At 47.5% G+C, this 14,459-nt stretch overlaps 1 protein-coding gene across 9 annotated transcripts in view; it reads left to right on the forward strand.

Moving 5' to 3' along the window:
• CABP1 (calcium binding protein 1) overlaps nt 1–14,459 on the forward strand; it is a 41,015-nt gene that overhangs the window by 24,470 nt on the left and 2,086 nt on the right. For 4 of the 9 annotated variants that reach the window (XM_087705883.1, XM_087705886.1, XM_087705890.1 and 1 more), the window contains exons 2-6: nt 2,067–2,249; nt 3,854–3,884; nt 5,116–5,259; nt 11,080–11,189; nt 11,865–12,012. In XM_087705883.1, the coding sequence (XP_087562009.1) occupies nt 2,067–2,249; nt 3,854–3,884; nt 5,116–5,259; nt 11,080–11,189; nt 11,865–12,012 (616 nt within the window). Of the gene's footprint in view, nt 1–2,063; nt 2,250–3,853; nt 3,885–5,115; nt 5,260–11,079; nt 11,190–11,864; nt 12,013–14,459 lie in introns of those variants that run through there. The other 5 variants (XM_087705889.1, XM_087705891.1, XM_087705884.1 and 2 more) reach the window with 2 other exon arrangements.

Genomic DNA, 14,459 nt, shown 5'->3' on the forward strand with positions numbered 1-14,459 from the left:
TGGCTGCCCCTTCCCATGACCAAGTATGCTGCAGGTCAGCCCATCTACCCTCAACCGCAAGGAGCCCCTCCACAGGATTGAGACCTCCTAGGTCCAGGCTGTCCTCTTCAAAAAGGTCTTGGGTCCAGCTGGGTGTGGACCTCTGCCCATGCCAGAAATTCCCTCCAGTCGCTCACCTTGGGCTGCCCAATTGCTCTGGGGAGGGTGACCTATTATTGGGAAACAGTGCCCACTTTATTTCGTGGGGGCATCTTGGTTCTGGAAGCTGCTGTTGCCCCGCCCCCAGTGCCAGCAGCAGCTGACCAAGCAGGTCCATTCAGGCGGCATTCTGGACAGATCAAACGGCCGCCCCATCAGGCAGGGTGTGTGTCCTGCCATAAATCTTCGTTGCCAGTCCACGTGGCGGTGCAGGTGCCCCCTGAGTCCATCTTCTCAGCCCTGCCAGGAAGGATTCTGCCATGCAGGGTGATGGGGTGGCAGCTTCTTCACAGCTGCTCTCAAATGGGGCCCGAGGAACTTTGAGGGGGGAAACGCTCTCGGCTTCTCATGAAATCAGCCATAGGATGGCAAATGTTTATTGCACCGAATGCAGAGGTCCTTGTGAGCACCACTGCTTTTTATAGCTGCATGGGAATGTCGGGAAGGAACATTTCTGCCAGAGGTTGAGGAGGGGGGCACATGACTATATAAGGTGTGAGCCACTGACTCTCTGTTGGGCCTGGAAGGACTCAGACAGGATTCCAGCTGGAGCCCAGAAGGCCTATTGCAGAAGCTCTGTCCCAGATTGGGGGGGGGGGGAGGCAGGGGGAATGGGTCTTGTCCCCAGAGCGGGAGGCTGACTAGGGAGGGGCTGTGCTGCATCCAGTGGGTTAAAACCCAGGATGCAGCCGTCTCCTGTGGAGCTATACCAGGTCACAGTTGGCTGCTGCTGCTGAATTTTCGTCTGTGTCTCTGTGTGTCATACACAAGATCGACAGACAGCTGCATGTGGGGTCAGCCCTCTACATAGAATGCAAGGCTCCCATGTTGCACAGGGACCCTCTGAACTTTCCAGAGGGGGAGGGTTCCCATTTCTCCTTTGCACAAGTCATTTGCCTTGAACTAAAACCTCCACAGCAGAAATATGAGTGAATGGCAAGGTTTTCTGAGCATGCACGGAGTGCAGCACTAATGAAAGGGCTCAGTAAGTGGGTCCGAGAACAGATTCAGGAAGGGCCCTTTTATGGAAGTGGGAAGGGAGCAGAGCCGCAAAAGGTTTGCATTTTCTGGCTTGGTGCAGAAGTCCGTCCCCACGGGGGTCTTTGGCACAGTCTGTGAAAACTAGGCGAGACGTGACCTCCATCGCGACAACAGGTCTTTTCCTGCAGCAGGGATGACGGCCTGGGCCCCCTGGAAGGCTTTTCTGATGAGAATCAAATGGGCAGACTCCCCACATTTGCAGAGAGGGGGCAGATGAAGGCTCCAGACCAATGTTTCTCAACTGGGACCACTTTAAGATGTGTGCACTTCAACTCCCAGAATTCCCCAGCCAGCCATGCTGCTTGGGGAATTCTGGGAGTTGAAGTCCACACATCTTAAAGCAGCCATGGTTGAAAAACACTGCTCTAGAGCAGGGCTCTCCAACCTTATCAACTTTAAGACTTGTGGACTTTTGCTTGGCTGGGGAAGTCTTAAAGTCTTAAAGTTGCCAAGTTTGAAGACCTCTGCTCTAAGTGGTTTACAAAGACACGTAAACTTGTATCCCCTCTTTGAAGTGAATGTGAGTTTTGTCCGCTTACACCCAGGCCAAACTGCAGAGCATCAGGAAAGATTGTGGAAGGGTAGCCAGGGACCAGGTGCCTGGGAGTTAGGACACTGCACCTGAAAGACCTGGCTGCATGCAGAGCTTGTCTCCTAGAACCCCACAGCCAGCCCTCTGAAAGCATCCTTGGCGGAGAAGGCTGTGCCACTTCAAGGGGTTGCAGGGGAGGGCAGGGGGCGTCTCGGGGTGCCCACCTGAGCCCAGAGGCGCAGAGAGGTAACTTCCTCTGTTGTGTTGTTTGCTTGCTGCTGAACTGGCCAAGAAGATCCACCAGGAGGAGAAGGCCTGCTATAAGGCGGTCCAGCTGAGTGAGGAGGGGCCGTCAGCCGGCGAGGGCCAGAGCCAGGGTTCCCTCATGGTGCTGGCCCAGAACTGCGCGGTGATGCACAACCTGCTGGGCCCAGCCTGCATCTTCCTGAGGAAGGGATTCGCAGAGAACAGACAGCCGGTATGTAAGTCACAGCACCCGCTTGGTTCAGGCTGCCTGCAGGGGGCACAGAATCGCCTGCACCCAGGGCTGGAAGCAAAACCCCCGGAGACCTCTCCTCCTCCTCCCCTGCCTGCCCTTGCCGTGCTCGGGGAGATTCCTATGCTCTGAACACCCCTTAGTTGCAGGGGCACAACACGGAGACCTGAACAGCAGGAGGAGCATGGAAAGCGATGCCACCCTGAGCTCAGGTGGAGGAGACCGTCAAGAGGGGCCACTTGGGGGCTGGTGGAGCGGCAGGTGGGAGAAAAGGCTGACACTTGGGCCGTCTCCTATGTGTCGTTCCCTCCCACCCGGAACATTGCAAGCCCACGATTACACCAGGATGCCTGTTAGGGGATCATCCTTCTCCAGAGCTCTCTTCAGGGCACCCTAAAAGTTATTTAACACCCCCGCCCGTCCCACCGCTCCTCTCAACTGCTCTGCCAGGCATTTTTCTGGGTTCAGCTCCAGCTCTCTGGGTAACGATTCCTGTTGCTGCTTCTTATTGCTCTCCGCATCCTTGAGGGATCCTTCCCCCAAACTAGTCAATGGCTGCAACGGATCTCCCACAGAGATTGCCCATAAGTAAGGAAGAAGCGGCCTTCTCTCCTGGCAGCCCCTCCCGCTCATCCCCCCAGCCTGGCAAAAGAAAGGGGAGGGGGCATCTGGAAAGAAGATGGGGGGATGGGGAGGGGCTTTACTGTCTACTCCCTTTGGAACCAGCCCAGGCCCTGGGCAGAAGCATGGTGGGTGGACAAGGAGATTGGAAGGGGGAGGGGCTGGGAAGGACCTACTGCCTGGAAGGCAGCAGCATCTATGGAAGAAAAGAAGTTTCCACCTTAAGCAGCGCATTTCCAGCTGGGTTTGCTTCCCTTCATGGCAGCCACAGAGTTTTCTTCTGCTCCCCTCCTTCCTTCCCTCCCCATCCTCCACCTCTGCAACACAAGGTCCATCTTGGCTGCTTCATAGCTTTGTTGACCCCTCCTCCTTTGCACCCCCCAGTATCCCTTCCTGTTGGACACCAGAGAATGGCACTTCTGGGCTAAGGCTGGGCCATCCTTGCTTCCCTGGACAGCAGGAGGGAGGGCGGGAGGCTGCAGCTGAAACAGGGCGGAAGGAACAGGGAAGGTACAATAAGGGATTGGAAGGGGGTTTGGAGGTCCTCTAGCTCCTCCCTGTGACAGGAGATCCTTAGAATTCCAAACTTTCCTTGGCCTTCATGGGATGGTGACACATATTCATAGAAAGAAGAGTAACGGCACAGAATAACTGAGTTGGAAGGGAACCTGGAGATCTTCCAGTCCAACCCCTCACCCAAGAAAGGGGCTCTCTCCCTCCCCACCCACCCCTCTACCATCGACCATCCTCTGTCCTTGGCAGGGAGGCCTTTTCTTCAGGTGCCCCTGAATTACATGGAGAAGACACAGGAACCTTTGGCTGCAAAGGCTCTTGGCCAGAGTATCTTCTGGACCCGATGACCTCCCCATGGCCCCTCATGCCTTTTCCTCACTTCCCGTGTCAGTGCACTCATTGTATACTCTGAGGAAGAGCCGGTTTTAACCACAGGAATTTCCCCCCTGCAGGACAGAGAGCTGCGTCCAGAAGAAATTGACGGTGAGAGGCTTTCCTCTTTTACTTCTATTGTTTTAGAATGGGTGGGTGGGGGCTCCACACTGGGCAGCTAAGCCTTGTGGACTTCAATTCCCAGATTTCCCCACCCACAAGTCTTAAAGTTGCCAATTGTGGAGACTCCTGGTTTAGAGGACTGTGAAAGGGAAAGAGGCCCATTCATGTCGGAGTCTCCATTCTCGTTTTTTTCAATCTTTAGTTCTCTCCCACTTCTCCAGCAACTGACAACTTTAAAAACAAAAGTCATAAAAATTCACATGCATTTATGCATGTTGTCTCTCTCTCTCTCTCTCTCTTTTTCACTGATCTACCAATCTATCTTTACAAGCGGTTCTCCTTTATATTTCCCACTCACAAACGTACACAGATTAGATTATATTTTGTGTGAAAACTTGCAACCTTACATACATTCCAAGAAGTGTGAAAACTGGAGAAACATGTTTGGGTGGCAGATTGATTTGGAAGTGGGCATTTGAATCGACAGCAGGGAAGCATCTGGCTGGGGTGCCAGAATGAGGATCTGGGACTCTGGATCCACTAAAAGTGACCTGTGATCCAAAGAATGCTCAGTCCCTGCCTGGGGGAGAGTCCAGAGACACTAGGTGAGTTTTGGAGAGCTTCTTTGTTTAAACCAGGTCCCCAACCTTTCTGCTTTGAGTGGAATCCTATGTGGCTTCACTCCAAAGGTGCTTTTCCCAAAAAACCACTGGATTTTCTTGGGGTTATTTTTCCTTTGAAAAATGTTTTGCGTCCTAGCATGATGACTGACTCTGCGAGTGCTAAGAATAAGGCGACTGCAAAGAATAGAAATCCTCCCATCCTCCACCAGTTGGTTAGAAATAAAGAAATCTCTTGGATGAGAAGCAAAAGGTTTTCAAAGAAAATCCAAGAAAGTCCAGTTGCCTTTTGGAAAAGCGTCTTTGGGACAACCAGGACGTGGAGGATGGAGAATCTCCACTGACAGTCAGGCCTTTAGCGCTTTGGGGGCCACCAGAAGTGACTAAAAAGACCTTTGAGGTGTGGGGAGGGGGGATCATCACTCAGTGTTGCCATGCTGGCTTCCCAGGCACTGCTCAAACTCCAGCCAGTGGGGGGGCAGAGAGCCCCTCCCAGACCCTAGATGAGAGACCCTCCAGGGCCAGGCTTTGCAAGAGGCAAGGGCGAAAGACCTATCCCCTTCCACAGGCCCCTCCCTTACCTGGATTTGCCCCCACAGAGCTGAGAGAAGCCTTCAAAGAATTTGACCGAGACCGAGACGGCTACATCAACTGCCGAGACCTGGGCAACTGCATGCGGACCATGGGTTACATGCCCACCGAGATGGAGCTGATCGAACTGTCGCAGCAGATCAACATGAACTGTGAGTGGCAGCCACCCACCTGCCTGCTGCCGGGGCCTGCGTGTGTGCTGCCCACCCCCCACCTCTCCTGGATGCTTTCCCCCGCTCTGGCCCTGTCCTCCTGCTCCCCCTTTGCCTGCTTCCTTGCCCAAGTAGAACCCCAACTGCCTTGTGCCAGGCATGATCCCTGCATGGCCACCAGTGGGATCTGCATGCCTGAAAGCTCAGCCATCCCAAGGAGGAGAGAGTCAGCCTGTTGCTCCACAAGCCCCCCCCCCGTTTCCTCTCGGAGGGTCTCCTGTCATCCACTCCCCTGTACCTCAGGGTGGGCGGTTGTCCCTCATTGTGCATCTTCATGGTTCTTTCCTGGACCAGCTCAACCGTTTCTGCAAAGATGGGAGGATTGCTTTGGCCAAGGACTCTCTCTGGCTTGCTTCACACAATGCCCTCAACCCAAAACCAAGTTAATTGTTCCAAATTTCCTATGCAGGCTTAATGCAATGAACTGGTTTCCGTGAGGCACATGAAGGCACTTTAATTCTTGCAGTGCACAGAAGCCCAAAGTCCCCTGTTCCAGTTTAGGTACCATCACACACTCTGTGAATTTAGGCAGCTTCCCTCAAACTGTCATTTTGAACCCAGGGAAAGGAATGCTTTACATTTGATTTCACTGGTAGACCTACCACAAGTTCTGTGCTCAATTCTGGGACCATATTATTATTATTATTATACAATTGTATCACAGCGGCCAGTTGTTTCGCTGGATTTGGCATTGGTTACTAGTCGGGCCCCACCCAGGGGCCTAGGACGTCGTAACGTATTTTCATAATATGCATGCAGATCCAAGCAGTGCGGCTTTTTGCATTTGACTGATGGTGATTTTGTCAATTTTTAACTCTTTTAAATGTAATTCCAGTACTTTTGGAATAGCACCCAGTGTGCCAATTACCACTGGAATTACACTGCTGGTTTGTGCCATAGTCGTTGAATTTCGTTTTTTAAGTCCTGGTATTTTGCGATTTTTTCATGTTCCTTCTCGGTGACCCTGCTATCACGTGGTATTGTGATGTCTATGATTGTAACCTTATTTTTCTCAACCAGTGTGATGTCTGGTGTATTATGAGCCAGTATTTTGTCCATTTGTACGCGGAAATCCCACAAGATCTTGACCATCTGGTTTTCGGTGACTTTTTCAGGCTGATGTTCCCACCAGTTTGTTGCTGTTTTAATATTATAATTTTTGCACAAATTCCAATGGATCATTTGTGCTACTGAATTGTGCCGCAATTTATAATCAGTCTGCGCGATTTTTTTACAGCAGATGAGTATGTGATCAACAGTTTCATCAGCTTCTTTGCAAAGTCTGCATTTGGCATCATCAGAGGATTTTTCGATTTTGGCCTTAATGGCATTTGTGCAGATAGCTTGTTCTTGTGCAGCCAGGATTAGTGACTCTGTTTCTTTCTTTAATGTACCTGTTGTTAACCATAACCAAGTTTGTTCACTGTCCACTTTATCTTTTATTTTTTCCAGAAATTGGCCATGCAGTGCTTTGTTCTGCCAACTCTCCATTCTTGATTTTATCACATCTTTTCTGTATTCTTGTTTCTTCTGTTGGGCCTTCAGTAGTTTTTTGTTCTTTACTTCGATTAATAGATGTTCTTGACTTTCTTTTAAATAATCAGCCAGTGTATGTTTTTCTTCTTCAACTGTTTGCTTCACTTGTAATAATCCTCTGCCACCTGATTTTCGGGGCAGATATAGTCTATCAGTATCACCACGTGGATGTAAACTGTAGTGCATTGTCATTAGTTTCCTGGTTTTTCAGTCCAAAAGGTCCAAATCAGCTTGTGTCCAGTTAACTATACCAGCTGTGTATCTTATAACTGGTATTGCCCAGGTATTTATGGCCTTGATTGTATTTCCACCATTCAATTTAGATTTCAAAATTTTCCTAACTCTGTTGGTGTACTCTCGCCTGACAATAGTTTTTACTTCTCCATGCTTGATGTTATCCAACTGCAGAATGCCTAAGTATTTGTAGGCTTCATTTTCTTTGCATTTAATTAATTGGCCATTGGGCATTTCAATTCCCTCACATGCAGTGATTTTGCCCCTTTTTATGGATACAGTGGCACATTTTTCCATGCCAAACTGCATTGAAATATCGGTGCTGAATACTTGGACTGTGTTTGTCAATGATTGGATTTCTATTTCTGACTTTCCATAGAGTTTCAAATCATCCATATATAGTAAATGCGAAATTTTTTCAGCTTCTTTGGCTGTTTGGTAGCCTAATTTCATTTTTTTACGATTACTGATAGTGGGATCATTGCGATGATGAAGAGAAGAGGTGAAAGTGAATCACCCTGGAAAATTCCTCGCTTGATATTAACCATTCCGTTAGATCATTCCCTACTGCCAACTCAGTTCTCCATTGTTTCATCGCCTTTTCAGTAAAGGATTTTGCTAATGCCAGTTGTTTCTAAGCATTTTATGATCCAACTATGTGGCAGTGAGTCAAATGCCTTTTTGTAATCAATCCAGACCATATTCAAGTTCGTTTTTCTGTTCTTACAATTTTCTAATATCATTTTATCAATTAGAAGCTGATCTTTTGTGCCCCTGCTCCTTCTTTTGTTGCCTTTTTGCTCTACTGGCAAGATGTTGTTTGTTTCCAAATAATCCATCATGTTATCTGCAATAATGCCTGTGAGTAATTTGAAGGTTGTTGGCAAGCATGTTATTGGTCTGTAGTTTTCAGGTGTTATTCCTTTAGTTGCATCTTTCTGAATCAAGTATGTTTAATAATAATTAAATTATTATTATTATTATTATTATTATTATTATTATTATTAACAACACAATAATGGCTTTCATACACAATAGTTGGCTTTCATACACAATAGTTCTTCTGCAGAACCTGAGGTGCCGTAATGGCATTGTATCTGTTGTTATTATAATTGTGGCTATTATTATTTTATCTTACATTTTAAGGAGAACACAGGGCAACCAAAAGAGCAACAGTGAGCTTATTTTGATAAAACCTGTTAAGTAAGGGAAATTGTTACCAGATTCCTCTTGATTTTTTTGTATCCACAGACCCATGTTTCTCAAACTGGAAGGTGTGGGCTTCAATGCCTGGAATTTCCCAGCCAGCATTCTGGGAGTTGAAGTCTCCATTAATGCTGACTGGGGAATTCTGGGAATTGAAGTCCACACATCTTCAGCATTGAGAGAAGCTTCTTGAGAGTGGAGAAAGCAGGAGAAGGTGGTTTTAAGACCTCAAAGAGCTGACCTGGAGAGGGGCAGCCTGGCTCTCCTCACTCAATCTGCTGGAGCAAAGGACGCCCAGGGGGCTTGTCCTTGGTTCCCACCCTGAAGGGGCGGGGCAGAGGAGCTCCTTGCAGTTTGGGGGGGGGGGCGCCTGTTGGGAATGAAGGTAGGGAAGGGCTCTGCTCAGCATCTCGCACATCCTCCTGCTCGCTCAGAGCAAGGCAAGCAGAAGGATTGTCCCCCAAGCACAGTTCCCATCACAAGGCCAGTTGGAGAGGAGAATGTGACTCCCGCATGCGTAATCTGTCTTTGCACTTTGCTGCACCCTTTCCTCCAGGGCCGTCTTGCTGGGGGCACGGAAACCAGGCTCCTTTGGTTGAAATCAGTTCCAGTTGACCTGGCAAGGCGATTCAGTTCTGGTCTCGCCCTTTCCTCCTCCGAGGGCAGCAACAATTATTCTGCAGTGAATTAGCAGCAGCAGCAGCAGCAGCAGCAGGGCAGCAGGAGAGTCGGAGGCCGACTTAATCAGGGGACCTGCTATCGCCTCGAACCACCAGATGCCTCAGTTGAGAGGAAGGATCGCTTTGTTTTGGGAAAGAAGCAACTCTTTGGAGGTTATGAAAAAGGAGAAAGTGACACTTGTGCATGTCTGGTCAGGTTGCTACCTTGAAATGTAAAAAGAAAAAGGAATCCTGTGCTAAGAGCTGCAGTGGTCCCCAGACTGTGGCTGTGCTTGCCTCTGTGTGTGTGCTTGTGCGTGTGTGTGCAAAGCTCACACACATGTATATAAAAAGATGTTGAGACTCTAGGAAGAGTGCAGAGAAGAACAACCAGGATGATGAGGGGACTGGAGGCTAAAACATTCAATGAACAGTTGCAGGAACTGGGCCTGGCTAGTCTAGTGAAGAGAAGGACCAGGGGAGACAGGAGAGCAGACTTCCAGTATTTGAAGGGCTGCCCCAGAGAGGAGGGGGTCAAGCTGTTTTCCAAAGCACTTTTCAAGGCCAGATAAGGAACAATGGATGGAAACCGGACAAGGAGACATTCAATCTAGAAATAAGGAATTTTCTGACAATAGGAACCATCAACCCATGGAACAGAAGTTGCCTTCGGAAGTTGTGGGACCTTCATCCCTGGAAGCTTTCAAGAGGAGACTGGACTGCCATCTGTCAGAAATGGTGAAGGGTCTCCTGTTTGGGCAGGGGGGTGGACTAGATGACCTACAAGGTCCCTTTCAACTCTAATCTGCATGCATGTATAAACCTGAGCTTCAAAGCTGAGCCCGTCTACTCCTCCCCCAGTCAATGGCCTTTGCCATTTATGCCCTCTTGCTCATCAAGCCCTGCGCTCTGTCCTGTTAGCAGCTCTTTTATACCAAGCATAGAGTTAAGGGGGCTGGAAGGGAACTTGGAGGTCTTCTATTCCAACCCCTGCTCAGGGCAGTGCTCTTCATACCATCTTGGACAAATGGTTGTCAAACCTTTTCTTGAAAACTTTTAACGATGGTTCAGGATCAGCTATAAAAAAAAGCAACCAGTGCTGTAGACCAGAGGTCCAAACATGGCAACTTTAAGACTTGTGGACTTCAATTCCCAGAATTCTCCAGCCAGCTGTCAATTGCCACGTTTGAAGACCCCTGCTGTAGACAATTTTTAGCTGGCGGTTTCTCAACCTTGGCAGCTTTAAGATGTGTGGACTTCAACTCCCAGAATTCATGGGAGGCTGGGAAATTCTGGGAGCCAAAGCTTTAAAGTTGCCAAGGTTGAGAAATATTGCTCTGGCTGTTTTCCAAGTATTTATGAGGCTGTTTCCAAGCTCACTGGAGAAAAATATTTTCCACTCTTTCTCCAGGGAGGCCATCCAGGGTTCCTTGTGTGGTTCACAGCCGTAAATGTTACCATCCTGGGAATATTTCTGGTCATGAGTCAGTCTGAACTCAGAGCTGCTTGATTTTATTCCATGCCAAGCAGCGGACGTACTTCGATCTCAATTTATCCTGCTGAACTGGTGTGCCGAGAATGTTGGTTGCCTAAAAGGGTGCAGGAAAAAGGATGCCGAGTCTATTTAAATTAGGAAATTCAGATTGGAAAATATAATCATGGGAAACAGCAGATCCTTGCAATTTCAGGTCTATAGCTCATGAGTTTATTTTAAGTGCACATTTGTGCTGTGACATCCTGACATGAATTCATAACAAGCCTCATATTTTGCACACTTTGTTTCAGTAGGACATTTGAAAATACTTATTTTTCTTCTGTACATGCAGACTCCGAGGCCTCTTCCAGCAGTTGCAAAACAGTGGGGCAGGGGATAGGTGGGTGGGCGGGCGGACCTGGCTGGATGGGTGGTCTGCTCCTTTTGAGACGTCAATTGTTTCTGTGCCCCTTTAGGCACAGGCCAAGATGCATGGAGTCCCCACCCCCCAGCGCATGCTGTTTTCTCCACCCCATGTGGAGCTACTTGTGCACATCCCGTAGCATCCAGGCGGTGCGGCCGGAGTCTGGGTTCGGATGGGGGGCTCAGCTGTAAGAGCCTTCTGCACATTCTCCCTCCTTGTATCCTCAGTGGGTGGCCATGTAGACTTTGATGACTTTGTGGAACTGATGGGACCCAAGCTGCTGGCAGAGACGGCCGACATGATTGGGGTGAAGGAGCTGCGGGATGCCTTCAGGGAGGTGAGAAACCATCTTCCTCCTGGAGGGAGGCTTGTGTTGTTCTGCTTTCTTCTTGGGGGGGGGGGCCCAAAAGTCTCTTTCCCCAATTCTCTTGATGGTGGTTTTTTCTTACTGGAGCATGATGGAGATGCTGCTGGTGCTGCTATTCTCCTTCTTTTCTCCCCCGTTGCTGCTTCCTCCCTAGTTGGAGTAGGTGTGCTTCGGATTGAATCTCAAAAAAAAAAAAATGCTTTGTGGCACATGGTGGAAGATGCGAGGTGCACCTGTCTGCCGCCCTTGAGAAGAGGGGGTTGAGAGAAATTACTGGAGACAGGTGTCAGGTTCACTCTCCTGCACACACCGAAGCACTTTCTGGAGACGGCATGTGAAGAGCTACGCAGCCCTGCTTTCCAGCTGCCGCTTTGAAGAGAAGAAGAATTCCCTCCTATTCCCTCCCCTGGGAATGGCCTTGTCTCGGTTCTTCTTGTGAATTGCAAGTGCAGCTCACACTTGCATGAAATTGCATTTAATGTAGCTATTGGCCAATGGCTTTCAAGGGAAAGCGGGAGGTGTAAAACCAAAGTGTGGTCACCGTTGCGGTGGGCTCGGTTGGGTGGAGGCGTAGCTTTGAGAGGGCCACAGAAAGCCTTCGGGGAACCACCAACTCTGTGGTTTCTCCTGGTGTGCTTTGTGCAGTTTGACACCAACGGAGACGGAGAAATCAGCACCAACGAACTGCGAGAAGCTATGAGGAAGCTTCTTGGACAGCAGGTGGGACACCGAGACATAGAGGACATCATACGGGACGTTGACCTGAACGGAGATGGGCGAGTGGACTTTGAAGGTAAGTGGAGGGAGGGAGGGAGGGAGGGCCTGTCCACTGGCCACGGGGAGGGAAGCAGCCACGGAGCTGGCTGGGAGACGTGGCTGCTTGGGGGAAGGTTTCTTTCCTGTAGCTTGTTTACTACAGCATGTAGAGGCTCTTAAGAGGCACTCAATAAAGGCTCAGCATGGGTCTACACACCTCACAATTCCTCTCACGACTGACCTCAGCCAGCTGCTGTGAAAATGGCTGGGATGATCTGCACAGACACACACTGCCCCCCCAGCTCTAACGGAGAGGAGAAAGGGGCCTCTGGCCAGCTCCCACCCTTCACCCTGACTTTAGTAGGTTAGAAAAGGAATCTGGCCTGGCTGTTAAGAGGCTTCTGTGCCTGTTGCAGCCGAGGGATGGGGGAGACTCAGAGCAAGGAGCTGGGGGACAGGGTTTCTTTCCACCCCCAACTCAAATGGGTCTCTTGGCACAAACATGGATGTTTATGATTTGGGCAGCTGAGCCCGAAGAAAATGGCCTTTGCTGGCCCAGAAAGGCAGCTAAAGCCCCCCCCCCCCCCCGTGGAAACGCTCTTCAGAGGTCTTCTGACCTACTCATGCAGTTCCTTGTGGCATTTCCAGCCCACCTTCTTGAAATGGCTCCCAGAGTCACTGATCATGAACATAAAATCATTCTTAAATTAAGTAATTTAAAATGGACATTTTATTTAGAAAGCAAAAAATAAAAAATGGCAGATTTCCCATCCCCCCAGCATCATCTCTAATTACACAGGATATAGAATCACAGAGTTGGAAGGCACCTTGGAGGTCTGCTAGTCCAACCCTCTGCTCAGGCAGGAAACCCTCTACCATTCCAGACAAATGGTTGTCCAGTCTCTTCTTAAAAACTTCCAGTCTTGGAGCATTCACAACTTCTGGAGTTATTCATTGGTCAACAACTGGTTCATTGTTCTCACTGTTAGGAAATTGGGGCTGAGCAATTGAAGAAATTGTGAGCTAAATTTGGAGAATGTATGAAAAAGCTATTGAAGGGAAAAGGAAGGGAGAGAGAAGGAAGGGAAGGAGGGAGGGAGAAAGGAAGGAAAGGAGAAGGGAGGAAAAGGAAGGAAAGGAAGGCTATTTAGGTGAAAGTTGGATGAAACCACGAGACAGAAGGAAGCAGGAGAAGCTCAAGCTAGTACAAGAAAGAACAACGAGATACCTGAACAGGCTTTCAAGATTCTGTTATTTAATCCCATACCTCACAATAGTAAAGAAGCATCCATTAATTTGTATACTCTTTTTTCAATTATTTTGCAAATACATTGGACATCCAGAGTCCATTTTTTAAATAAAAATTGTTTTTTATTTTTGAATAAACACAAACAAACAAGACACAACAAACACCATAAAAACATCTTCCATTACAAATTGTAAAAAGTGTGTCAATTGGTTACAAAGAACTTTCGTGCATCCCTTCCACCGTCATCACCTATGATTCATATCGTTATATATTTTACATCAGATATATTTATATATATTACAATCATCATACCTCATCCTTCATATGACTATAGTTGTTTTAACGTCCCTTTATAACAAATATTCCAAAGTTTAAAACAAAACCACATAATGGCATTCCATTATCTATTTTCAATATCATCCAACAACATTATATCTTTATAACACATTCAAAATAAAAATTAATTGTTTGATAATAAAATTTTCTTAATCACTGTTTACGATTTATATCCAATTTCCCTTTTATCATGTCGACACAAATATTACATTGTTATCATTAGCAGTCATTTATTTAACAATAGTTTGACTAAGTTTATCTTATTTTTTCCCTTTTTCACCATTTAAAATTTATACCAAATTTCCTCTTATCAAATCAATACATATGTATACATTGTTATCATTATCAATTATTTACCTAACTTTATCCATTATCACTTCATTTTTAACATAATGCTCTAATTTTAACTAACTTTAACTAGTGTTTTGTTATTAGTTTTCATATCTCAACCAGTGTCTTTCTAGTAATAGTGTAATCCTATTTCTTTTGCCATTTGTGGAATTAGTCTTCTGGTTATTTCCTTAATCAAATTTGTGTGGACTTCTGTTCGCAATTTGTTACTTGTTACATATCTTGTAAAATCTCAAGACCCTCCATCAGCTTCTTTAATCAGCTTATCTTTGGTTATGAGTAGTGCTTTTGTCAAAATTTATCTCCTTAAGTCCATCAATTCTTCTCTTTTTTCTTCTTCTATACCTTGAAATCTGGAGTAGAGCGCCTTTCTATCTATCTTCCCTTTCCATGTTCCACTCTTTCCACCTCCAACCACACCCAGTTCACTGTCAATATCCACAATTATCTTGCCTCTTTGTTTATTTTTCCCTTGGGTTTTTAGAACTCTAACCTCCACTTTTTCCATTTGCTGGATATCTTCCATTTTTCCATCAGGTTTTACCACA

Source organism: Thamnophis sirtalis, unplaced genomic scaffold (genome assembly GCF_051295495.1).
Source record: "Thamnophis sirtalis isolate CommonGarterSnake01/CBP01778 unplaced genomic scaffold, rThaSir2_p1.2 scaffold_2, whole genome shotgun sequence".
Taxonomy (NCBI): Eukaryota; Metazoa; Chordata; class Lepidosauria; order Squamata; family Natricidae; genus Thamnophis; species Thamnophis sirtalis.